The 27,819-nt window shown below is 39.6% G+C and overlaps 1 protein-coding gene across 5 annotated transcripts in view; it reads right to left on the minus strand.

Annotated features, from left to right (window-relative positions):
• Positions 1 to 402: 402 nt before the first annotated feature.
• The window catches only part of Opa1 (OPA1 mitochondrial dynamin like GTPase), a 76,436-nt gene continuing 49,019 nt past the window's right edge, over positions 403 to 27,819 (minus strand). For all 5 annotated transcript variants that reach the window (XM_040750993.1, XM_040750996.1, XM_040750994.1 and 2 more), the window contains 6 exons: positions 26,984 to 27,124; positions 24,297 to 24,413; positions 23,341 to 23,434; positions 22,856 to 22,966; positions 4,095 to 4,169; positions 403 to 3,072 (listed from right to left, as the gene is read on the minus strand). In XM_040750993.1, the coding sequence (XP_040606927.1) occupies positions 4,105 to 4,169; positions 22,856 to 22,966; positions 23,341 to 23,434; positions 24,297 to 24,413; positions 26,984 to 27,124 (528 nt within the window). In that variant the 3' untranslated portion in view covers positions 403 to 3,072; positions 4,095 to 4,104. The remainder of the gene's footprint in view (positions 3,073 to 4,094; positions 4,170 to 22,855; positions 22,967 to 23,340; positions 23,435 to 24,296; positions 24,414 to 26,983; positions 27,125 to 27,819) is intronic.

A 27,819-nucleotide genomic window follows, 5' to 3' on the forward strand; every position in this document is an offset into this window, starting at 1 on the left:
GATGGATAGAAGTCATCTTTACAGTTCCCTCCAGGTCTCAGAGTTAGTTAACGCCCCTTAGCAAGCTCCTGTGGGACTGAACATGTCATTGTTCCATCATTAATGGAAGTGATGACCACAGCAGCACAGCATAAAACTTGAAAGCTGTCCTTTTTTATATTTTACTGAAGAAAAGACCAAAGTGTTTTGACAAATATTGAGATAGGAAAAGAAGCATCGGCTGAACATGGATTGCAACTGTGAAATGCAAGGTTCATGACATGCAAGCCTTCTGAGAAAAGCCACTTTGAAAGCTTCTTGGGTCACAGATTTGCCTATATTATGAGGTCAAATCACGACCCGGGGTACAGAGGTATCTCTTCCTCATTAAAATAAAGACAATGTAAAAGATGCTCTCCATAATAGAGTTATAATGTCACTTCAGTATCTTTTAATTACCCATCTACACAAATGACCTTAGATCAAGCACAGGCAAATATAAGTCGTAGTAACATTTACATCAAGTGTAAGGTTTAAAAAAATAATACAAAGTCCATTCACAGTGCACATGAAGACATGGTTAAGTTTTAAATACTTAGATATTAAATAGTCATGATTGTTTAGAAGGTAAGCATATTTTCAAGCACATTTCCATTTGTTACAGCATGTGACAGTCTACCATACACCAGCGTAGAGGATGGAGATACGCCAGCACCATCATCTCATTTATTGGAAAAAGATACCATGTTTCTTATCAGATAAATACATCTGAAATAAATAAATACAAAATCAACTAGAAATTTGCCTGTTAAGCCTATACTCTTAATTTTATTATTTTTGTTTTTGAGATAGGGCCTCCACAGGGAGCTCTGGATTGCTTTTAACTCATAATAGTCCTGCTTCTGCCACCCAAGGGCTGGGATTACTGCAGTATGCCACCAGAATCCTATATGTGACATTCCAAAACTGCAGGTGGGAAGTCTCACTCGCTGTGCTCCCTATGCACTTACACTGCTCATTTCCATTTGGGTACCAGGCAACCTGTGGGAGTGCACTGAGTATGGCCTAGTTCACAGGAGACTAGGAGTAAGACCCGGAAAGGCTGGCCGCTCCACCTGTAACTGCAGCCTGGTTGCTGTGCGGGGTAAAGCAGCAAGCTTGCTTCCTCTGGCTAATGTTGTACAGACTCGGGGTTTATAATCGAAATCCCAACCAGTTCGTTTTGCTTACCATCTCCTTAAACATCCCTTAGTTCTCCAAATAGAATTTTGTTTACTCCATTCTTTGCATATCTGGACGTGAGAAACAAATGATTTCTTGTGCAGTTAGACTTGCATTTCTGTATAGTAAGTGCCAGAACTATAGATGTGATAGACAGACAGGGTCAACTGCTGGACTGAACTTTATTTCCTTCCCACAGCTTCTGCATTTGATAAATACCTAGCTTTTAAGGGTATGTGTGTGTGTGTAAAGGCATGTTTAGCTTGAAACCAGGTTAAAAATAACCCATGGGGGATGTGAAGAATGACACGGATTTTTGGTAATTAGTTGAAGTTACAAATATTGACCCCCTCAAGAAATAAAGGTTCTCTTCCACGGGGAAAAAAATATACAAAGGGATATGATGCCTCACATCAGCCTTTTGCTTAGGAAAAACCTGGAGATTTCTCCTGCAGGGCTCCCCTTAGCTAATATTCAACACAATCCCACACCTAAACAGGACACAGGGCACATGAGCACTCTGGCCTGGGACACGATGGACGCTGCTCTCAGATGCTGAGGGTCGAACCTAAATGTCTTCTCTGATAATTTAAATAAAATACTTACTGAATTTACAGTTTCTGAAATATTTTGCCTTTCATACTGTCAGAATTTCAGAGAATCATGATCTGTATTTGTAGTTTTTAAAAAAGTATGTGTGTGGGTAGAGAATTGTTATCAAAAACAATTCCAAGAAAATTGCTTATAAAATTAACTGTGACCTAGAAACTGCAACACTGGGCATTTTACTGGCACGATAAAGCCTTAATAATAAAAAGTAGCAAATGAAAGAGATGTTTTAAGTAAAATATGGCATATTTGTTTTAGCCAATACAGTTTTAAATAAAACACATGACAATGTTGTGAGGATTACTACTGTAACTGAACTGCAGTGAATTAAACAGAATTTTCATATTTAAGAGGTGGGTCACTGTTCTCCCACTTGTTAGAATAATCTTTATTTAAAATAGTGTATGACGGATGTGCTGCAGCCTGACCTAGTTCAAATGTTTGACATCACTCTAAATGAAATTTGTCAGGTGATTACCTTTAATCTTCTCCATTTTGGGTCATAATTCAATGGCTGTCAACAGGAGAGATGCATTATTACCAGAAAGTCTGATGGAAAGCACACAATATTCAAAAAGAATTCATTGCAAATGGATATAGAGAGTGTAAAAACAGCAATGGATGTAAGCTGTTGCTATTGGCTTCCAAGGCGAGTGTCTAAGCTGGTAACAGTAAGTTGATGCTTCTGTCACTGAATATGCACAGAAACTGTCCAATATAAGCTAACCTGTCTGAAACACTCTTTTGTAAACCAGTTTTCTTTCATGTGGTGAACATAAACTGAATTATTACAGCCCAACAGTCCTGGATACAGAACACTTCAGACAGATGATGGCTTAGCAGGCAATCGTCGCCATATATACAATTTTAAGAGACAATTGATGTCTCTTAAAAATTACTTTAAGTTTTATTCCAAAGCAACTACCATTATATGTCTGATGACATCCCTAATGAATTCCACTGGTGCCACCACAAATAAGACTTGAGAGATAACTTCCTTATCTTTGAGGACTAAGCCTAAGTAAGGGCCATGGCAAACTTGTTTTCCCAATGTCACATCAGTAAACACAGACTGTGGGGTCATTTTCACGGTTCTTCTGCTCACGAGGCAGCCGAGGGCTGAAGTGCCTGTGACACACAGAAGTTAATTTTACCCTATGACTTTATTTTGCACTGAAAAGGTAGAACAGGAGAAAGGAGGCAGAACAAAAGACCGAAGTTCTCGTTCTTCGAATGTATGCAGAGGTGATTAGGAGCAGGATTCTGTAAAAATAAATTCATTTAAGAAACTCAGATTTGGCAAGACAAATGAAAAGACTTAAGCAACTTTATCATAGCATGACTAAATATCAAAGCTTAATTGTTTGAATTGTCTAGATTTATTAAACTATCTATTTTTGCCATAAAATGGTAGCATAATTTTACCAAACATTATGTAAATAAATGTATAATATAGAATTAATTTCTTTTTTTCCTCCAATTTTTTTCCTAACACTGATTTGTGTGTGTGTGTGTGTGTATCTGTGCCAGAGTGTGGGTGTAGAAGTCAGAGGACAGCAGGAGTCAGTTCTCTGCTTCTATCTGTGGGTCTTGGGGATTGAACTCAGGTTAGGCTTGGTGCAAGCTCCTTTACCTGATGAACCATTTTGCCAGCCCCAGAATTCATTTCTTTCTTTTTCTTCCCTTTTTTCTTCTTCTGAAATAGGGTTTCTCTAATGTAGCTCTGGCTGGCTTAGAACTCATAGAGAAGTGTCCGTTTCTACCTCCTGAGTGTGCCACCACACCCAACTTCTAGAATTCTTTCTTAAAACATTACAACTATTGCATAGAAAAGCAAAACGAGTACTCTGAGGTGTGCCACACATGTTGGAACTACAAGGGAGAATACAGCTCACTTCTGGTGAAGAGCTTCAGTGAAATGGAAAAAGCAGCTTTGTAAGTTATTTAACACACAGGACTACCTACTGTCAGCACAAGGGTAAGATAAAAACAAGTGCAGATCCGCTTTTCAGGGTAGAAAAATGAGTCACCTACATGTTGGAAAATAATTATAAAATATTTTTATTAACCTTGGTTCTTTTCAAAAGGCGTTCTAGAGAATAGCTGTGGTTTAGCCAGAAGGTAATCAAATGATTTAAAGGTGTGGAACAACACAAAGGAAGCTGGCTCCAAGAGTTATGCTATCAAAGGGATCACATCATCGAGAAGAAGCAAGCTGGATGCTGCCATCAGAACCACGAGTTACTGAGAAAGGTTTCAAATACTGCAGTCTCAGAATTACTCACTTCATACAATCTACTTCTCCTGGTGAAGAGCTTCAATGAAGGCATCAAGTTTCTCTTGAATTTCTCTAACTTTCTCTATGGAGATAAAAAGAGGGAAATATAAACACATACTTTTCAAAGGCAGCATAAATTATTAGAGAGAATCCGTATCATTAAATCGTCTACAAGGCATCTTGAATTGAGGAAAAGGGAGAAACTCATTCTCACTCGACCTCCTGTGGCTCATGTCCAGGTAGGTCAGAAGAGCAGCAAGTGGCCACTCTTGGAATGCAAAGGAGGAGAGATGCTTGACAGAACCCTTTGGGAAACTACTAAATAAAGCCGTGACCTCTTACACAGAACACTGCTTGTCTGCCTACACATAGAATTGTCTTACTGCAATCTTAGATTCCTTGAAGCCCCCCCCCTAAAAAAAAAAGAAAAGGCTATTTTAAGGAATTAACAAGCAGAGATGGTGGCTTATGGCTGTAAACCCAGCACGTGTGAGGCCCAGTGTGAGCAGAATGCCAGCTGGGGCTGTGCTGTCAGACCCATTATCTCAACAATGACAGGGAAAGGACAAAATTGGCCCTCATCTGAAAAATGACCGTCTAAAATATAAACTAACAGGTGAAGTTACCAGGAAGGTCAGGCAATACCAGTGTGATGAGATACAATGTACTTCATTCATATTTCAAATGCAGGAAATAGAGGCAAAGGAAACTGGAGAATATCTTTAACATATGAAAGTACCTTTTTAGGTGTGAATATGAAAAGTTAAAAAAATAAAAAGAACCACTGAAAGTAGTCTTACATTTATTTCAATTTTTAGTTTTTCTGTTTTGTAGGAGGAAACTTAGGACTGCGCCATTAGCCACGTGGCGCACTAGAGGCACATACGGATGTGGTAACGAAAGGTTGGAACCGCGCCGCTAACCACACCCATTTTGGGCATGACTAGGGACAGGGCGGTGAACTACGCCGCTAGCCAGGCCCACTTTTGGGCATTGCTGGAGGTGTGTATGGAGGTGGGAATAAAAGACTGTAGCAGAGCCACATTTGCTCTCTTTTCGGCTTCTGGTTTGGTAGCGAAAGACTTGACTCATCTGGGTTGCCCAGTTTCTCTTGTAAGTAATTTCTACAATAAAGTTACCTATACCTTCAACAAGTGTGCCGTGTATCATTACAGCGACATTGTTTATTGGATTCTACATAAAATCTGTAGTTTCTCTCTGAAACGTCCCCATTATATGCTATTGCTGCTTAGTCATGTACCTCCTGTATTAGAGTGTCAGTTACACTAATCAGTGTGAGAAATGCTTTCATCCCTTCAACACAATTTAACCCATCAGTGGGAAATACCAACTGATGGGAGCCAACTAGTTCAAGGTTGAGACCTGAGACTGCCAAGCATCCATTCTCTACTCAGAGCAGATATCATATAAGGAGTCATTAATGGTCAACATTATATCTTCTGCAATTAAACAATCTGTGTTGGAAGATACACATTTTATTAGTAGTGTGCATTGGTGATGAGGGCCCAGCCAAAGAAAGAATTGTCCTTCTGTAAGTTTGACAGCATTGTAGGACTATAATGGTGGCTACTACAGTCACATACAAAGGACAGTGTTTGCAGATACTGTGTAATTTACTATTTCTAATTCGTGGTATTATATTAAAAACAAGAAAGTATGTGGAGAAGAAAGCTCTATTGTTTTGATCAAACCACTCAAAAAATCTGATAACAGTTAAGGCAATGGTAGCATTTCTTCCTACAGATGAGTGAACTAGAAATGCTAAGACAACACCAATCTATCTCTTACAATTTCAAATTACAAGTGTGTGTGCGCATGTGCATGATCAGTCAGGGAGTGCTTCAGCCAGAAGATGCAACACACATTCCACTGAACTATAGCTCAGTATGCCCCTGGGCCACGTTGGGCTGCTGCTGCCCCTAAGCTAACAGACTAAGACAGGAATAATAGTGTCAGGAGGGGTGACTGATCCACACTTCCCTCGGGAAAGTGAACTGCTCCTGCACAATGCAGGTAAGGAGGATTATGTCTAGGACACTGGAGACCCTTTAGGACAACTTGGCTTTTCCTGAGTAAGAAGAATGGGAAACTACAACAACCCAACCCAAGCAGATGACAAATGGCCTAGAACCTTCAGGGATGAAGGTAGTGGTCATTTTTCCAGGGAAAGAACTGGACCTGCTGAGGTGCTTGGAGGAAACAAAGAATGAATAGTAGAGGAAGGTAGCCATACACACACCAGCCAAAGTCACATGACCAGAAAATGAAGATGGTAATTGACATTCATGTTTCTGTGCTATTTTTGTTAAGAAAAATAGTGACTGTGCATATATGCACACATATCAAGCAGATTCTTTCTTCTTCTCTTACCATGCAATGCAACATCAATTGAGTTAATATCAGCGGTTAAGTGTCATCAATCTACATGACACAACCTAGAGTCAAGTGGGAAGAGGTAACATCAATTGAAGAATTGCCTTGATCAGACTAGACTGTGTAAGATTTCCTGATTGAGACTGATGCAGTGGGGGTACCATCCCTAGTTAGGAAGGCCTGAGCTGTATAATTGAGTGCTCATCCCACAATGAGGGATGCTCTCTCAGTCTGGACTCTTGGGGTAGGGCCTAGGCCCTGCCCTGGATGAAATGACAGACTCTGGAGATCCACCATGGAGGGCCTCACCCTCCCTGGGGATCAGAGTGGAGATTATGTGGGGGACTGGGGGACCTGGTGGGGAGGGTGGGGGAGGAGGGCAGGGAGAGGGAGCTGGGATTGACATGTGAAGCAAGCTTGTTTCTAACTTAAATTTAAAAAAAAAGTAACGAAGAAAAGGTAATTTTTAAATAACTGAGTATTTTTCAGAATTTCACAAACATGCAGTTCTTTAAATCATTCTTTAAACAAGATGAAGAAAACAGCTTTTCAAATTATCCTTCAGCAGTTCCAGAGATGACCATGGTCTTTATAAAAACTAAAACAAACAATAAAAATCCCAGCAAGATCCCACCTGTTTGAAAAGCACAACAGGAGAGAAATCCCACAAAGGTGCTCCCAGCCTCAGCAGCTCCTAGTCACTCCCTGGTGAGCAGTCTCTGCAGAAAGCATAATCCAACTCTACTTCATGCATGATCTGAGTGCAACTGGGCAGCCACAGGGTCAGTTTGCCAACCTTTGCCCTATCAGTGGCCTCCATCCTCTGAGGGGCAGACTGTCTGCAGGTGTGTGGCACAGTGCTGTCACCCATGGGGGACAGGTCAGAGCAAGAGCTATTTGTGCGAAGAGACACCAAAGTTGCACTGAGGCAGGTGTCCAATTCTGGAGTGTCTAAAGGGAAATTCAATTTTTAGAAACTGAAGAGGCAAGCATTTTTTTTTTCTAAATGAAAGTTAAAAGACTATTAACACAAAAATACAGAAAATTCTAATTTTCCCTTAAAAAGTTACACTTTTATGAAAAGTTTTACAATTGTAATGTCAGGGCATGGTACTGCCTTGCCATAAAACCTTAAGAATGCTAGAAAGCATTTAAGTAAGTCAACAGAAGCAATGGGGATGGTGGATGAGGAGAGGCCTATACGAGGAAGAAGAGCCACAGCCAATAAGCGTCACTGTCACCCTGAGGAAATTCAATTGTGCTTTTCACCTGTGTAATGATGTGAACAGATGGAGTCTTCTGGGACACGGGACAACTCTCCCTCCCTGTTTAGAGAGGGTTATCTAATTATGTGCACGTGCCGCGCTGTGTGGGCATATGCAGCTATGGAACTGCGGCTGTGTGTGAGCTCTTGTGGCTCTTCTGCTCTTCACTGCTCAGCTGGCTTCCTCCAGCTTCGGGAGGTTCCTCCTTTGAGAAGTATCCCAAGTCTTTAATGCCAGCACCGGGGGGGAGGTGGGGAGAATGGGGAAAGAGGATGGGGGGGGGGCACGGGATGGCACATGGACCACAGAGGCAGGCTGATCTCTGAGTTCAAGGCCTGCCTGGTCTACAAAGTGAGTTCCAGTACAGCCAGGGCTACACAGAAAAACTCTGTCTCAAAACAGCCAAAACCCCAACCCCAAACCAATAAGTATGCTTTGCTTATTCTCTGTCAGTCCAGGAATGTCTACTCTTTTGAAGCGATTTCAAATTTGACATTTTGTTTGTCTCTTTCAGTCTTGGAGGCAGCCCTGCTAAGGAAGAGCCCTGCTCAACCTTTCTGATTTAGAAAAACGTAGGAGGTCTGCTGCTTCATGCCGAAGCAAAGAGCAACAGAGCAAACGGCACTGTCTCAAGTGTGCTGGGGTTTCCTTTCACGTCAAACAGGACACACTTGGGAAAATCAGAAACCAGCACAAATCAGTATGGCTAACTATAAAACAAATCCCAATTCTCTCAAATATTTGGATTAAATATTCAAATAGAGAATTCTTATAAAATCTGTGGCCTCTTTGATAAATTAAATTGACTCAGGAAGGGCTTAAACTATCCTGTGACACAGTTCTACATGTAGTGAATACGGAGGCTCGTTCCCATTTACCCACTGTTTACTTAAAAGATGAGCCATCTCAAACATCAATTCATTGTGCATCTTGATTGAGTCATGAATATTCCCATAATCCCCAACTCGTAAAGCACCAGCCTCAGTGAATGATGTTCCTTCTCTTTCTTCTTCTCTTCAGATGACCTGACACCCATTCACATTTTAGGTCTCTTTATCCCCACATGAAATGGCACTGCTCCTCTCAGAGCTTTTCGTCTTCTTATTCGTGCTCTAAAAGTCCCAAATACAGACTAATCTGTAATTAGGTTTTGAATACACTGAGACTGCCAAAGGCATAACCTGGGAGAGGGATCACTTCAGTGGTTGATATCAGTTTAGAACACGAACAAAGAGCCACGCACAAAACACTACCACATGCACTGAAATCACCCTTAGACAATTTGTGATGTCTTTAAAGAACGCATGGACAAACGGACTGAAGGACTGATACAGAGCACTTTAGGCAAACCATATACCGAAAGGTGCAAACCACTCAACAGCTGCCCCATATCACAATGCGTGAGCACTCCACACCATCCTTTAGAACAAAGTGTGGGTGAATCTCCTCAGTAAAGGGCTGTTCACTACAGGGCTAGGAATTCCCAGAACACTTCCTCTGAAGCTTACACACTGCTACTGAAAACGTTTGCTGTTTATTGCACAACTGTACTATATAAATGCCCCTTAGAAACTCAGGATCTAGAGGAATCTAGGATATAGAGAAATAAGGAAACAAAATTACAAAAGCGGAAATAGGAAACCTAAACCAAAATGATCAAAACTATAGTGAAAATTGATACCCATGATTATTTATTCACTTACTTATTGTTTTGTCTTAAGCCAAACTTAATTCAAACATTACAGAGTACTGTGCTATTCTCCCAAAGCTGCCTTAAGAAGTTTTGAGAGGAACAATGAATTCTACATTTGTTAATAGTGACTATGGAGAAATCCAGCTTGCTCTTTTTTTCCTTCCCCAGAGAGGGTCTCTTTAACCATTTGTCCTGGCCCTCACTATATAGACAGGGCTGGCCTTCAACTCACAGAGATGGACCTGCTTCTGCCTCCTGAATGCTGGGATTAAAGGCATGTGCCCCCACGTCTGGCTCCTTATCCAGCTTTCTTAAGTGTTGTGTTCCGCCCCCTCCCGCTCCTTTCCCGTGTAGCCCCAGCTGTCCTGGAACTCACTCTGTAGATCAGGCTGTCTTGGGACTCAGAGATCTTCCTACCTCTGTCTCGCAGAGTGCTGGGATTAAAAGCGTGCATCACCACCACCTAGCACTAGGGCTATGGTGGAAATGACACTATTTGTCACATTTAACCTTTAGAAAACATTTTTTTATGGAAGAAAAAATTATTTATATTGAATTATTTTCTCTCTCTCTCTGTCTCTCCCTCCTCCTCCTCCTTCTTCTTCATTTTTTTTTTTAGAAAGGCTTTGCTATGTAGCCCAGGTTGGCCTAGAACTCACTATGTAGCTCAGCTGGGCCTTGAACTCATGGCAATCCTTCTGACCCAGCTTCTTGGGTAGTGGAAATATATGTGTGCTGAACCATGCTTTGCTATGCTCAATTCTTAGAAAAGCCAACATCAGAAGCATCTATAGCTTTTACTTTCAGGTCTAGAAATACCAAATAATACGTTTTTATAGCATTCACGTCCATCTTTTTTCTAGTAAAGGCCGCAGAATCTATCATGAGGTTACAACTGTCTACAGTGAGTCATTTTACTGTGTCCTGCACACAAAATATTACAAATTATATCAATTCACATTATGATAACAAACATTTAAAGTTATTTCAGATTCTAATTCATTAGTGATACATCATTTTCTTTTTTGCTCTAATAGCTAAAATATACTTTGTCAAAATGAATCATTTTACTTGCCCATGTATTGCCAGTGCAGAAAATCTAAATATCTTATTTCAAAGAAATACTGACATAGGCAATTGCTTGAGAGGATAGAGTCAGTAAATTATTCTGTTCCAACGAATTAAATACGACTTTAAAAATGTTACAGTTTGCCTTTTCTACTTTTCCCCTATTTTTAAAAGTATAGTTTACTTTGACTTTTGTAAGAGGAAAGCTGAAACATTTTAAGAAAAGAAAAACCACCCAGGCAGTCCTTAAAGAGATAGGGCATCATTTATCACTTGCAAAGACAGATTTATAAGAAGAGGGCCCCTTCAGTTCCTTTAAGACTGCAAAACAGATGGGAAGTGAATGGATAGTCAATGGGACAAGAAAACGCATGGGAGGGGCTTCTGTATGCATGTTCCCAGCATAAGAAAGGAGGCCAAGATTGTAACTGCATGACCGGATCCTGGAGAGGCTCTTTCTTCAAGCTGTTATAAAGACAAACGTTGCTCCTCATCCTGCTGTCAAACTGTTATAAATATTGGTTTGTCAAAAGACCTTCAGGACTGAAGCTTTAAAAAGGAGTGTAGCAGATAAACAAGTCACGGGAATGAGTCTCAAACAGCTCATTAATGTAATTTTAAAAGTAGAAGAAAAATAATAAGCTCAGAGTGCAATTCCATTTTATGAAAGCTTTAGTCGAGCTTAAGCTGAGATGAAATAAAAATGAAATACAAATTACAGCTCTTAAGTAAGATGCTCATTAGACAAGGCACTGCCCAGCCTGTTGGCAGCACCACACCTGCAAGGAGGTCTAGTTACTAATACTTTTCCCAGTTGGAAATGCTTGGGATCAGAAATATTGTAAACTTCTGCTTTTCTAGTTGAATTCCCCGAATCTAAAGATCTAAAATCTAAAATGTGCCAAAATCTGAGAGTCAGAGAGTATCACATGAGTACTCAAGTTTAGATTTTAAAGCTGTTTGGATTAGAAGTGCCCGACCTATACTGGTGCAGTAAGAGAAAGAGGCAGGCAAATCAAAGTAACTTAAGAATTGATGTCGCATGCTATGTAAAGTGGAAGTTATCCTCAAGATTTTAAATACACTTTCTTATTCTCAGCTGCCTGATATGTCCTCCCTAAGAGGAGTACATACTCTTAAACTAAGCCATCTCTCTAACTCCAAATTCTAGAGTCTTTTTTAAAGAAACAATTTATATTTTTAATTAAAAAATAAGAGGTATGTGTGTATGGAGGGCATTTGCACGTATAAACTCTAAATCCCCCCCCCCCCTTTTTTTTTTGTTTCTTGAGACAGGATTCCTCTGTGTAGCCCTGGCTGTCCTGGAACTTGCTCTGTAGTCCAGGCTGGCCTTGAACTCAGAGATCCACCTGCCTCTGCCTTCTGAGTGCTGAGATTAAAGGCATGGGCTACCATCCCCTGGCACAAACTCTACATTTTTGACACTTTGTTTCACTAAGAAATCAGGCTCTGAAACACTTTATAACAACAGAAACTAAGAAGTCAAATTCCAAGAACTGTTCTATCTAGTCACTCACAAACAGAAACCAAAGACTCAAGATGAACAGGATCACCAAACAATTCTAAAAGGCATCAACGCAGAGTTAGCCTCTGCCTTGCCATACGCATTCATGTAAATGACTAAGTTATGAATTCAATGAACATCAGTTTCTAAGTATGAGCAGTGGGAGGATCACCTCTCAAGCCTCTCACAACTTCAATAGATGGTCTGTGAGCTACACAAGTGTGAGGGACAGGTCAGTTCAAGGACACGGAATTCAAAATAATAAATGATGCAGGTACATGAAAAAATTATGTTTCTGAATAGAACATATGTTATTCCTATATCACTCTTTCTCTTGATTTTTAGTAACCCATGGGAAAATTTCAGTAGAAATGAGAATAAGATATTAGGAAGAAATATGTGGATCCTGAGAATCAAGGCATCAGGCAAACATTCTTTCCCTGAAGAGACTCAAAATAAAAAAAATGGTTAGTCTACATGGAAGGGTCCATCCATTAACTTTAAGATGAAAATAGTTTTGCATCTTTGGAGAAGGAAGACACGATGAAGGCACGAGCACATGCAGGAAGTCCAGGGTGTGACTTGACTATTAGTACAGGGTATGCTACAACATGGCTTCTGGGTCATACGGACTCTATAAAGGAACTTCTCCAGAGGTTTTAGTTGTATTAATACTGCTTGTTCTGAGAATGAGTATTTAAAACTAGGTCTGTACAAAGAAAAGGAAGTGAACTGGAGCCCAATCTGCCAGATGAGAAGCTCAGAGTATGTGGCAGAAGAAGCTAGCCCAGAGCCCTTAAGAAAACAGCTCTAGAAAATGCCCTGGGGTGACTTCAATAGTCTCTTAAACTACAAGGTTAAAGGCAATAACCTCTGGTTGGGGCATTTCTCATAATGTATATGTACTAGGTTTTTTTTTTTGATGATGATGATAATAAAAGATTTAAAAATTAAAACCTAAATCCTGGTAGTATACCCGTTAGATCTATTTAAAGATGGCAGAGATGTGTACACAGATCAGCATAAGAATCTGTGCAAAATAGAGGAGAAAAAATTAAAAACAAAATAAAACAACCTTCAATTCCTGTCCCAGAATAGGGACAAGGATTTATTTCACTTACTTAGGTGAAGTAAAAAAAGAAAATAGCAACCTTCTTCTACAATTCAAAATATTAAAACTAGAATAGATCAAAGAGATATATAAGGAATAAAATTAAAATGGACCATTTTGTACATGGAAGGTAGCAGTGAAGGAAAAATCTCCCTAAAGTGAACGAACCATCAAAGTGTGAAAACTGCACCAGTTCAAGTAATACTTCAATATGTTCCCAAAGGGCGACTCAAAACGGAACAGGAAATAAGAAGACACACACTGACTTCCAACAATGGAGGTGAGCTATTATCATGTAGGCCTATGCAGTGTCCCCTAGTAATACTACATGGAGACATTATTTGGAAAAATATCAATTTACTTTTAAGAATGAGCATATCATATATAGATTTCATCATTCTCATGGTACGATAATTCAGATGATGAACTTTCTAAGTGAATTTTGCACTGTACCCATTGGGAGGGAAAGTTTAGAAATATATAATAGTAAAATATCAAAATTCCTTTGGCCTTAACCAAGAAGTGTGCTTCACACTGGGCATGGTGGTGTGTGCCTTTAATCATAGCACTAAGAGGCAGGGGCAGGTGGGTCTCTATGAATTCCAGGCCAGCCAAGGCCACTTAGTGAGACCCTGTCTCAAGAAACCGAAAGGTAAAAAAGAAGTGTATTTCCCATATACTGCTGTAGGGGGTTTAGAGTGGGTCTTTAACCCATCAAGCTCTCTTTTTCATAATATCAATTCATGTTTGGTTTAGTGTTATTTTTTATACACTTTCATAAGCCAGCAGATTATATTGTGATTAGATTTGGATTCTCACTACCAGATTTTATTTTTCCCATTTTAGAAGTGGAGAGAATATATAAAAACAAGACATTTGAAAAGGTAGGGCTGAAAAAGTAGCTTAGAGATTAAGAGCACTAGCTGCCCTTCCGGAGGATCCAGGGCCCTCTTCTGTTCTCCTCAGGGACAAGGCATGCATATAGTACACTTACATACATGCAGACAAGACATTTATATACATAAAATAATAAAAAAGTCTTCAAAAAGAAATTTTGAAAAAGTTTAACTCCAACTTTAAGTTTATTATTTAATTCTAATATTGCTCATTAAGGAAATGGTAAACATTATTAGAAGGGGGGGAAAAACCCAAACAAATTTAAGCAATGGTTCTCAACCTGTGGGTCATGACCCCTTTGGAAAACCTCTATCTTCATAAAAATTTATATTATAACTCATAACAGTGGAAGATTACAGTATGAAGTAGCAATGAAATAATTTTATGGTTGGGGCAGCTCTACAACATGAAGAAGGGTCCCAGCATTAGGAGGGTTGAAAACCACTGCTCTAAAGTGCTAAAGTATGTTGGTTTGGTTGTGCACACCTCAAATCCCATCACTTGGGGTTGGAGGACAGAGGCAGGTAGAGTTTTGAGTTTCAGGACAGCTTGGTCTATATGGCGAGCTCTAGGTCAGTCAGAACTACATAGTGATTGTCTCAAAACAAAACAAACAAAACACTCCAATACAAATTCAATCCATAGATTATTGAAAGTAACATCATTTTTATTCTAATTTAGAATTATAATCTCATTTACAATAATGAGTTCTAAATTATAATTTATAAATATTTATAATTTAAAACTTCATTTAAAGCAATAAAGAAATTTGCTAACAAAGAGTTAAGCATAGTAGCCTACATAATATAAAGTAAATATCCTTTTAATTTTATATCAATTTATTCCTCAATTGAAACTTTAAAAAATAGACTTGGGTCATGAAAAATGTACTTTCATCCAAAGGCTCAGTTTGGGTTTGCATTTCCTCATCATTAGCAGGAAAACACACTACTGAGGCCTCATCACAGGGAACTCTGTGTGTAAATACTGCCTCTCAAACAGAGGTCTCTCCCTAAGGATTACTTTATTCTTTGTGTCAGCTCCATCCTTTTTCGGCTGTAACACAAAGCAGAGCCTGCCTCATGCATGCAGACTCCAGGTAAAAATAATTCTTTATTGTTTTCATCAGTTGCCCCATTTTACCCTAGCATGAAAAATACCTTCACAATGGCAGAATTTACAAAAGTAGTAACTTCTACTCAGAAAAGATGGCTCAGAGTAACATAAAACAGAAATGGTTCTGTAGTAAACAGTATTAATCTTTTTACAAATATACATATGCCTAGCCAAAGAAAATGTGTTCCAATAAACTTAAATCATTAATTGTGTGTGTGTCTGTGTGTGTCTGTGTGTGTGTCAACTGGATGACTGGCTATTAGGAAGCCATTGGGGGCCCATAAATCAATGGTTTCCATTCAGTGAAAGCCAGGCTACAAGACATCAGTGAAGGAGGGAGGAGTGGGTATCAGAGTGAATCCAGCAAATGTGAGCTGCTCGCAAGGGATGAAACTGGAGCTTCTGGTGAGACAGAAGACAGGTCTCTGGCACCTTCAGTTTCCCCTTTGAAGTCCAAAGAAGGGCTAACGAAAGTCAGCATTAAGATCGTGAGCAAGCATTCACTGACCATGCACGATACACAAGCTCTGTAGTCATAAATGAACCAAATCATTCTGCTAGGGTGGGTCAATCATAATAGACATGAGAATATTTTCTTTAGATGATTATTTTGGCTGATATACAGTTATGTAGTGGGAAGGCAGTATTTTTTCTGCTCAGTCACACAACCGTGGCAGTAGCTGAGTGTGCTTTTAATCACCGAAGGAAGGCAAGAAAACAGGTAGGAGGAAAAACATTGGCTTAGGTCAGATGACAACGACCTCGAAGAAGGTGTAAGAAAGAAAGGAAAAAAGGAGTGCTAGAAGCCAGGAAAGATGAAACAGTACTGAGGCCAAAGACACAGCAAGAGGACTGAGAGAGAACTGAGTGCCAGAGTCTTAGTCCTGACGGCTCATGCTTTCTTCCCTATTATTCTGATTGTACCTCGCTTTTCTCTTTCTTTTTTTAAAAGACATGTCTTATTATTTGATGTGTTATGTGTGAGTGTCTGCATGTCTGATGTCTACAGAGTCCAGAAGCAGGTGTTGGATCCTCTAGAGCTGGAGTTACAGGCAGTTGTGAGCTGCTTGTTGCCCGTCCTGGGAACTGAACCTGGGGTCTTTGCAAGAGTAATAAAGAACCCCTTCTTCAGGCCACCCTTTTCTTTTCTGGGCCTGGGTACCTAAAACTCAATGCTATCCTTTTCTTTAAAATTTGTTAAAACTGATTTCCTTTGTTAAGCAACACAACTGACAAGCTACCACATTTGGTGTTCAAAGGACTAAACAAATTTGTGAGAGTCACATACTCTCCCAATTAATGAAGAGAAAATTTCCTTGTTGTGAATAGAAGAATCTCTAGAATATATGGGGTGGGGAGGTAAGTGATGGTGGCGAATGATCACAGAGAACTTCCTGTCATGCCATTTAGGTTCCACATTCAGAATAAAGTGACCCTTGTAGGGTGGTGTTTAATCACACGTCTTTCAGGACCATTGATCTCATGTGTGACAGTAGCAGGCATCGGAGAAGATTGGAAATACAAAGCAATCAACAGAAATGAAATCTCAGGCTTAACCGACACTTTCCCTTTCTAGATACAGTAGAATAAAAACATTCCAGCTAACTAAAGTTGTTAGCTATGTCCTACCTGCTTTGTCATTCAGATCTTAACATGTCATGAAGAGATCTTTATGACTGTCCTATAAATTAGGATGCTGAAAATGTCTTTGTAGACTTATATGGCTTTGATAATTTCTAATCTTGGGTTTGCAAATGAAGTCTTAGGTCACTCTTTTGTTGCTTTCTTTTTGTCATCATAATTTAAAAATGAACAAGTACATCTGTTTTGTCATTACATAATACTGACCACAATGAACAGAGTTCTCATAGTAAACATGACTTATGTAGCTGAATATCTGGTAATTCAGAGACAAAAGCCTTGTATCTGTAGTCTGTATGGCCAAGTGTTAGCGTCACAAGGGAATGTCATGCAGCCTAAGACACAAAGGTTGTATCTTTGTGCCTTTCTAATTATCAAGAGAAAGCACAGGATGGCGGATAAGAGGAGACTGGGAACGTGAAGAAACACAAAGAGGAGCTCAAACAGCATTGTATACACTCAAGAGAAACAAACTCTAAGTTTCCAGTAACAATTGCTTGCTGTCTGGGAGATGCTCAGGCATCAAACAATAAAGAACAGTCAACAGAGGCAAGCGGCCGAGCACGCTGCTGCTCTCCTGCGCTAATCCTCTGAGGCTGGTAAAAAGGCCAGCTGTTGCCACCTCGCGTAGGATAGAGGCAGGCAGTAGAGCAGATTAACTGGGGGGCGGGCAGAGGGGATATTGCAAAATCCTAAATTAACAGCCACTTTGATTTTACTGCTTTTGACACGAAGGTTACTCAGCTACACCATTACAATATGCCTGCACAATGACGGACAGAGTTCACTATTGGTTTTATATTTCATGTCTTTTTTTGTTATATTTCTATTGCCAGTTAAAGTTTAAAGGGTTGGTGGATCTTGTAGCTCAGGTATGGACACAACTACACTGAAGAGCTCTTAGCTTGGGACCTGGGGCTGTGTTCAGTTGGGAGAGTTTGATGACCACAGGAGAAGCCCTGGTGTTTTGGGCCTGGAGCCCTTAACCAAGTATACAGAAGGTGACAGCAAAGAGTAAGTTGAGCATGAAGCTCAGAGTCATTCTAGATACATATCAAGTAGGAGACCAGCACAGGGGAAAACACTTAGGTTTTGGGCAACTCTGTTTATAGTGGATCTGGCAATCTGGAGACAGTTTATATGTCATACAAAGAAGACAGGTTCCATATAAAGAAGACAGATCATCTATTGACTTCATATGCATGTTGGTGTTTCTTTAACCAGATGTTTTCACAGAGTGAAAGCCTTAGTTCCACAGATTTGTACACAGCAAGCAAGACGGAGGACGTGCCACACTATGTACACATCCCAATACAAAGGGCACTCTCTGTCTCTGTCTCTCTCGCTGTAATAAATTTAAAAAAATCTGTGATCAGATACTATGTGTTTCTAAGCCTCCATTTCTTAATCATTAAAATGAGAAAAATAGCTATGGTTACTTTAAAAGGCCGAAGTGGAGACCCCAGTGAGAACTTATGGAAAGCAATTTTCTGGCCCAAGATAAGTGCACAAATATCAGTTCACATCTATAAACAACTTCATGCTTTTATAGAGTTAGAAAGAAACATAACATAAATGGGAAAAGAATCCTTTCTCAGAGCAAGCTGTCTAAATGACTGCAAATATCCCTTTAATTCTTGGCTGACTCTGCATATACAAAGAACAGAAAGAATAACTTGGAGCCTGGAGGTGATGATGCACACCTTTAATCCCAGCACTGGGAGGCAGAAGCAGAGGCAGTCAGATCTCTGAGCTTGAGGTCAGCCTGGTCTACAAAGTGAGTTCCAGAACAGCCAGGGCTATGCAGAGAAACCCTGTCTCAAAAAGAAAAACAAAACAAAACAAAATAAAAACGTTTGAACAACAAAGCAAAACAAAAACTACCAAACAACAACAACAAAAAAAAAACAAAGAAAAAACAATGAAGTATAACTTGGGTTTTAGTGGACAGGAGTTAGATAAAAGAATCTCACCATGTAGTGATGAAACTTATCCATTGTTACTACTGCCCAGATAATCATTTTCCAAGGTGGGAAAAACAAAACAACAAATCTCAGAATGTAAGCACCCTTATTTATTATGGTGACAATGATAAAATCAAGCATTATAGTAAGGACATCTTTTGCCACCATGAAGAAGGTATTTGAACAGAACTCTCCATTTCAATAGATGGTACACTACTAAAAATCTCATAGGTAATCCAAATAGCTACCTTCACAGTTGGTACTGCATTTACACACTGAAAATCTGTTGAACTTACTCTTACTACAGGGTCAAGGGTCTCATAAAGGTCACAGTGGGCTGTTTATACACTGTGGGGAGAGACTGTAAAAGAATTGTGTATCTTGCTCCACTGTCCCTGAGGTACACAGCCTTGTGACATTATTATTATAGCCTCATCTTCTGTCAAGTGTTTTCACATGACATTGATCTTCTATTAGCTAGAAACAGTAACTTTCTTCTTTTCCTGTTTCATCAAAAAACAAACCAAAGCCACCCGGCTCACAGAAAGCTGTAACAACACTACAAATGGCTTATCTCTCCACTGTCACTGTAAACTATCTGGAAGCAAGTGTCTTTTCTTAAACAATTGCAACCAAATAATGAGGCCTTAGAATCCAACACTGATGTAGTCCTTCCAGGATACAGCTGCCTGGCTTTCTGAAGCCCCTCTGATGTCCTTGGAACAGATGTGGTATTTAGGCTCCCCTAGCTGCTGTCGTGGACTAGTTCTCTAGGCTTGCCTTGTCTTCGGTGCATTTGACAACTGAAGGCCAACTACTCATCTGTAGAGGATCCTTTACCTTGGGTTTCTGATGCACTGTCACACTAAGGGCATATATCTTTAGGAAGAATGGCCTCTTCTCAGCATCCCATAGGACTTCGATATGGCTATATGATTTAGACTTGACCATATTGCTCAGGTCTCCCCATGACAGTTATCTTTCACTTTAAAAATAATAGCTATTTTCTTTGAACACTATTTTAACAGGCATTTTCTATTGAGATATTCTGGATGGTAAGATAAACATTCTATTCTTCATCACTACTTGCATCTCCTCCCTATATAACTCCAAATTCATGAATTTGTGTTTCATTCAATAAGCTACAACTGGTCACTGTCTTAATTTCCTGATGTCTAGCCAGCTGCAGATCAAACAGTGCCTGTATCAGGTGACACAGACACATCACATTTCAACAAATACATCCTGACTTGTTACTCTAAAGTGTCCCTGCTCATCCTGCCCCTTCCCACACTCCAGCTACGGAAACCTCTGAGTGTCCAAAGAGTTTTACTTCTTTAACAAGTCTCCTCATACAAGAAGTGTGCTTTCTTCCCATGTTTTCGTTCTTCCTAACCACAGTTTCAGTCTTTACTTTGGTAGAGAATGATAGTGAATGTTGAGAGAATAACACACTACTTATAATCGCACTTTAATGAACAATCAGTTGGTGACTATCCAAAGTGATGAATGATTGAAAGTCAGGTAAATTTATGACTGGCAAAACATGAATGTTACTGACATTTTAGTAAATTCTATGTGACACCACTCTTTACAATTTCAAATTTATAGTTAAATCTCTCAATTGCCCCATACTATATCCTAAATGAATCTGCAATACTAGGTACCTTGTTCCCTACAATACAGCCGTGACTAAGAAACCTAGAGAGTAGTCTGGATGAAAGCATCTGTGACTATGTTCCCAGTCCTTAGACTGAAGAGAAACAGTACGGAAAAGACGCTTTCAGGACTCCTCAAACTACAGGGCAGTCATGGCTCATCTCCTTTAGTGTGACTGATGATGCTGAGTCATGGGTGAAACCGCTGCATTAAGAACATTACTTGGAACATTAACACCATAACTCTATTTGCACAAAAGTCACAAATCACTTCAAGGAGGTCATATGACTGCTTTCTTAGGAAAACTACCAGAACATGGAACTTGGCTACACAGAGCACATTTCTAAGTTACTAATATACTTTCTTTAAATAATCAAATTATAACTGGAGAGTATGGGTCACTGTACAGGCTCTATTATAAGTCATGAAAAAGCACATTGTTTTTCTGTCACTTAAAAATGTAGAAGCAGGTAAAATTCTTTAAGTAATTCACAGTCTAATAACTATGTCCTGAGGAGCACAGAAATTGTACACATTGTGACAATGACAAGTCTTTTCCTGTAACAGAACAAACAGCATGGAATTATGTGTCAGGGACTCTCAAAGGCTTGCTGAATGGATTTCCCTATGCATCACAATAGGCATCTTATCAGGAAAGAAGGGCTTTGCGGGCTCCATATGTACGACACAACAGACAAATAGCAGATCAGGCTTGCATACTGAGCTTCTGCAGCAGCACACACTTTAACTATATTGCCAAAGAACCATGAAAAGCCAAATATGACAGGAACGGAAATAAGCAAAATGAGATATATTTAAAAAATAAGAAAGGAATAAAGCAAGAGTGCCAAGGGAAAGCAATGGCAGCTCAGACAGCCAGAAAGAGGTAACAGGACGAGGGAGGCACCGCTGAGAAAGGGAGAAAAAGCAGCGCTGAGGCATGGGCACAAAACCAGACAGCCCACCTGCTACTCCTGGACACCCTCGTGACCGACTGCAGAACTACAAACTCAGCTTACAAACTGTTCTCCAACTTGAAAAGCTTCTTCCTACTCAGTCTTTGCTTTCTTTCATACCAGAAAGCATACAGATTTAAGTACATCCTGAAAGGACAGTTTGTTTCATAAGCTCAAAGAAGGGACACCTGCAACTAGGTAGACTCAGACGGAGCACTGACTATCAAGAGTCATGTAATACGCTGACACTTCTCTCATCACCTTGAACTCACAAAGATCCAAGCAAGTCTCCATGCTAGGAACTTATCAGCACTTAAGAAGCCAGGTCAATAGGGTGTTTACAGCCTGGTTCCATGGTGCACATCTGTGTGGGGTAACCTGATGCAGGGTGCTGGACTACAATCAGGCCAAAGCCTGCTCTGGCTTCAGGGGAGAGGACTCAGGAGTTGGGGAAGGGAGAGAATGTGGGAAAGATGAGATGGGGATATGCCGGACACAATCATCAGAGCATGCCACAGTCTGCACAGTAAAAAGGGCACCAGCATTGGGTGAGGCACTGTGGTGGTGGTCTGGTACAGGATGGCCAAGGGTCCAAGCTGGATGAAAAAAGCGCTGTTGCAATGAAGGGGGCAGTAAAAAGTTTGGTTATACATTAAGAGGACTGATCAGAATAAGTAACTATGTTAAGGAGTCTAGGAGCTGTGTCTCACTGTGAGAGGAGTTACAAGTATGGGAAATGGCAAAGCCAAGAACAAACCAGACAGAACTGGACACAACTTGTAAGCATCAGCATCCACTTCAGAGTCTTTGGTAGATACACACAATTAGAAATGGGTATGTGTGTGTGTGCATCTGTGCACAAGTGGGCGCACATACACACACACACCCTCTCTACTGAGAAAGCTTGGGAACTCATATGTCACTAATAACAAGCATTTCTAGTTCTCAGACCTTGATTTCTAAATACCATTCTTTTTTTTTTTTTTGAGACAGGGTTTCTCTGTGAAGCTTTAGAGCCTATCCTGGCACTTGCTCTATAGCTCAGGCTGGCCTCGAACTCACAGAGACCCACCTGCCTCTGCCTCTTGAGTGCTGGGATTAAAGGCCTGCACCACCAACACTTGGCAATACCATTCTTTAGAAAGAAAGAAGAAAGAAAAAAGGGAAGAAAGAAAGAAAGAAAAATTGGAACATCATGTTATATGGTCAGACAATACTGAGTAGTAAGAGATGAATGAGTCTAAGTGAACTCTAACTTTGGGAGTTACTAGGAGAAAAATCTTTATTCCTAGGAAACACATATTCAAGTATTTAGAAGTGGTAAGATTTTAGGTCAATGCTGTATTTTAGCACTGCAGAAGAAACAAGTTCTTCCTTGGTAGCCGTAACTTTCCTTTCAGCTGGAGATTAAATGGGCGAAGAGCCATGGGGAAGAGGAAGGGATCCAGGAGGCTGGGGTGGGAGGAAGTAAGTACTTACTCAGATCTTCAGCCAGCTGAACCCGTTTACCAGTAAGCAATTTAATCTTCTTCTCACCATCTTCAGCAAAATCTTCTAATACCTCCTTAACGTTTTTTTCTAGTCGCCTAACTGTTCAAAGTAAATAAAAACAGAAGAGCACTGTTTTATGAGTGTATGGAATGAAAAACTTTTACATACAATGGAAATCTGTATCACCTTGTTAGTTCTACACTTGAATTCACACTTCTCACTTTCTAGTGCATTTATCAGCATAAATCTGGCTCATATTCCGAGGACCACATGTTCTTAGGCCATAACACGGAACAGACATACAAATTCCAAAACACAAAGCAATGCGCATAATACCACTCTTTTTATCATAATTTTTATCTAATGGAAGTAGATACACAGCGTCTTTTATCCCTATCATTTTCTAATTGTAATTTCTCTTTTATTAATTCCAATTCTGAGGTCTTCTAATCAATCTGGTTTTTAGGAGTTACCTTCAGTGTTTGTGAGCTGCTGCCTTAATGTATTGGCAGTGATGGCCAGCATGCGCTGTATTCGCCAAAACAGGACCACGTCATTGCATTCCAGCTGAAGTAGTAAACAGTTAAGGTCAGATGCAAACTTAAAACATAAAACCTATTTCCTAAGTCTTACTAAAATATCAGTGCTTATCTAATAATACATACAAGTTTCCTTTGAGCTGAAATAAACCAGAAAAGCACTTACAAGCTTCAACTTAATAACAACACAGATTTACAGAGCCTTTTCAAGGGCCACTTTAAAGCATTTTTGTTGTTTGTAAGAAAATACTCGAAAAGTATTGGTCTGCTGCCACCTAGGGGTTACTTTAGAATGTGTGAGAGCTATGTTCATTACAAGAACTAGTTTTTTTTTTTTTTTTTTTAGAAAAAGCAAAGATGTCAGTGATGTGAGAAAAGGATCATGACACATAAAAAATACATAACAAAATAGTTTTGCTATATGGTCCCCACCATGCATGTGGTTGGCTATGCTCTATACACATCCTCCTCTTATAGAAAAACAAAAACATTTCAAGTTACTCTAGGGTATACATGACTACACTTCCCCATACTCCCTTCTTAGCCCCTGATGATACACATGAAAGGCAGTCATTCCTAAACTGGCAAATCTCTGAAAAGATAAAAGGTTATTCTTTAAGTTACCCATTCTTTTCTCCCAGATGCTCAAGGGTTTAAAAGTTAATAGTAAGCTGGGCGGTGGTGGCGCACGCCTTTAATCCCAGGAGGCAGAGGCAGGGGATCTCTGTGAGTTCGAGACCAAGCCTGGTCTGCCGAGCAAGTTCCAGGACAGGCTCCAAAACAATACAGAGAAACCCTGTCTCAAAACACCAAAAAAAAAAAAAAAAAGTTAATAGTAAAGCTGAAGTTTACTTTTTACCATCTTCCAACAATTGTTGCTAAAACCTCACCTCAGAATCTATAAAGTGCCTCTGGTAGTAATAAAAACCTCTTCGACAAAGGTTACAATGATTTAGAGCTGTCTTTAAGAAATGTCTTCTATAAACTTGATGCCAAGTATCCTTAATCTAAAATGAGAAAAGGAAAACCAAAGTATTATGGCATGTTGACCACTGAGAAGTTACATTAATTAATACATTTATTTTTAGTTCATTGAAAGCAACATCAATGTTCGTATTCTACCAACCTTTTTCATCTACTTCCCTCATTCAAGTCAGATATCAGATTTACTAGTTTTCACACAACCAAATCTATGAAGTTCTAAGCAAGCCTTGTAGCTATAGCCACACACTTATTGTAGGGTAGGCTGGTAAGGGTGGATGTTTACAAAGCTAGCAGTGGGGAAATCAAGGACAATGATAGGACCTGGAAGCTGGTCTCAGACCATGCTCACCAATGTCAACAGACTGAAAGCAATCCTTTCTATTGTGTTCCCACCACTGTGGCACTATGGTCTGTCAGAGTATTTAATGTTCATCACATATCGTAACAACAACAATAATCCCAGCAGGCACAACAGGTACCAACCCCACTTGACAGATGAAGACAGCAGGACTTGAATTATCAATTACTAAAGGGAGCAGTTCTAGTAATACAATGGAACTAGGTGAGAATGCCATCTCCTGACAGCCCATATTCTCTGGCTATTATGGCAGCTTTATAGAATGTTCTAAACAAAGTGTCACTAGAAAGAAAGAAAACAACAACAACAAAAAAAAAAAAACCAAAAACAAACTGAGACGTTCTTGCCTGCAGAAAGTAGCAACCTATTCCACTCTACTTCCAAGAGAAATCCTTACTGTATTAACCTAAGAGCCATAAAATTAAAAGTATCAAAGTACACAAAGCTTGAGTATTCCCGGCCCAACATACATAAGACAGAACTGTTGGCATGTGGGACTTTTGGGTGGGATGATTTTGTAATATTTACATATATACTTTGGAGGTGGGATAAAGGTCTAAATACAAAATTCACTTATGTTTTATATATACATTACACACATAGTCTAAAACTAATTTTATGCACTATAATAGTGTGCCTGGATTTTGAATCCAACCACTCCCACAAAGAACTGTCATGTGATATCAGTTGGAGGGGATAAAGTTTCAGGTTTTGGAGCATTTCCATTTTCCCCTTTTGAATCAGGAGCGGATGCTCAATTTGTATGGCCTCTTTTTTTTTTTTTTTTTTTTTTTCCTTTTTTGAGATAGTAGCTCTGGCTGTCTTGGAACTTGCTCTGTATACCAGGGTGGCCTTGAACTCATCACATATGGCTATATGACCTTTTATTAACGAGTTAGGACCATGTAGACAAACTGGATCTACACCCAGCAAGAAGTTTCCTGTTCAGTTTATAGACAATGTGACCCGTACAGCAGCTTGGGTTCTTATCGGTTTCCCTGTTTTCACCTCAGGTAGAATTTAAAGGAAGTACAGAAACACAAAAGCAGGTGATATTTAAGAGTAATCAAGGTGCTTGGAAAGTTTTCAGGTTGTTTTCCTCAATAGATTTATTTTTCTAATGTTGGTGCCCCACATGGGGTTTCCCAGGTCATCTAGGAGAACAAGTGCTCTTAACTGCAGGGGCCACGTTTCCAGCCCCTAAGCTAACCTTTAAAGACTCTCAGTCCCTTATATTCTAACTTCTAAGCAGTAGGAAACACAGATGCAGGAACTTTTAAAATTCTGCTGCAAGTAAGTATTATGAAGCTAAGAAATGTGGCTGAATGTGTAGACTATCTTTGTTCTCTTGTCAGGAATGAGGTCTTATCTAATTTAATAAAAATTGAAATGCATGTTTTCCCCCTAAGTTCACTTATATCCAATTGAGCTACATTGACTGTAAACACTATAAACATTATCAAAGTTGCTGGGAATGGTGGCATGTCCCCATTTAACACTGGCACAGCACTTGCGAGGCAGAGGCGGGTGGATCTTTGTGAGTTTGTGGCCAACTTGGCCTATAAAATAAGTTCCAGGTTAGCTAAGGCTATATAGTGAGACATGGTCTAAAACAAACAATCAAAAAAACAAACCCTATCAAAAAACAAAACAAAACAATACAACTATGCTCCCCCAACACACAAATATCTGTCTATATAAGTAGGGCACATTTAGACAAAAGCCAATTGTATTCTAAAACCATAAATTGAAGCCAAGACAAGGTCTGAGAATGCCTTTTAGGAATTGCTCTAACGACCTATGTAAACCCAACTTTCTAAATCTTAATTTCTCTAGTTACCCTTTAAAAAGCAAACTGCAATAAAAATTGCTACTCTTCATATACTCAAATGATGATAACTATACAGTCACAGTGCACACAGTCCCAGTAGATTTTATCATGTAGATTTTAGGTAGCTCACGAGGAAGGAGTACTGCACCATAAGGACCGCTGATTCAAAAAGAAAGCCCCGCCCCCTTTCTTTTTCCAAGCAGTCTCTTGTAGTCTGAGCTACTCAGCCTCACTTTGAAGCCTGAACTCCTGCCTCCACATTCCAAGTATTGCATCCATCACCACACCTGGCTTTCAGGGTATTTGTTTCTCCCCAGAGCTGAGGACCAAACCCAGAGCCTTGTGCTTGTTAGGCCAGCAGTCTACCGATGAGCTAAATCCCAATGCTTGTATGTTTTTCTTACCAAGCTTGGATCTACTTCGACTCCTCGCGACTCCAGGTTCTTCCTGACTGTGGTAATCTCATCACTTGCAAGATAAGCTGGATGCTCCTCATTACACTTCAGCATCTTCTCCAATTCATTCTTGGTTTCATTGTGAACACCCTTTAACAAGTTAAAGGAAGGCTGTTTAGACAGTTCAAGCTTGGCACTTGTGGAAAATAGAGGCCCATTTTAATAAGTGTATTACTACTGCACCATTACTGTTAATTATGATAAGGAAGGACATAAATTAGGAAGCCTATGAACGCTGAGCCACTCACCTTATGAGTGATTTATTGGTGAAATCATAGCACCAAGCTCCTTAGGACAGGCTTTCATTCTTGCCTGCAGAGTATAATTAGTGTCTAAGAGAAAGTCTCTATGTAGGGCTATGTGGAAAAAGCAATATCCCATAAATTCCTTCAATGACTCAAGACTTTGTCAAGTGTTTCCATTCTAACCAATGAAATATCAAGTGTGTAGTTTGATGCTTTTCAAAAGGTCTTCCATTAAAAAAAAATCATACTTCGAACTATACCTGAAGTATTCTTAATTCACTTTCAGTCTCTTCTTTGCAACTATGCATTAATCTCAGCAAAGGAAGACAACATATACACTAATTAAAAGTTTTAAAATAAGACTCTTAACACTACTCATTTATGTTCTTAATCTTTCATTCAGACATGGATGGTAAAAGACACTAGCTGCAAATCACTAATAACATCACTACACTATAAGAGAGCTTGCCTTAAACTATAGCATAGCAGCAAACTCTGGCCACTCTACAAGGACACTCTGCAACTGACCAGTTGTGAATC

This window comes from Mesocricetus auratus, unplaced genomic scaffold, assembly GCF_017639785.1.
Source record: "Mesocricetus auratus isolate SY011 unplaced genomic scaffold, BCM_Maur_2.0 Super-Scaffold_100008, whole genome shotgun sequence".
Classification (NCBI taxonomy): Eukaryota; Metazoa; Chordata; class Mammalia; order Rodentia; family Cricetidae; genus Mesocricetus; species Mesocricetus auratus.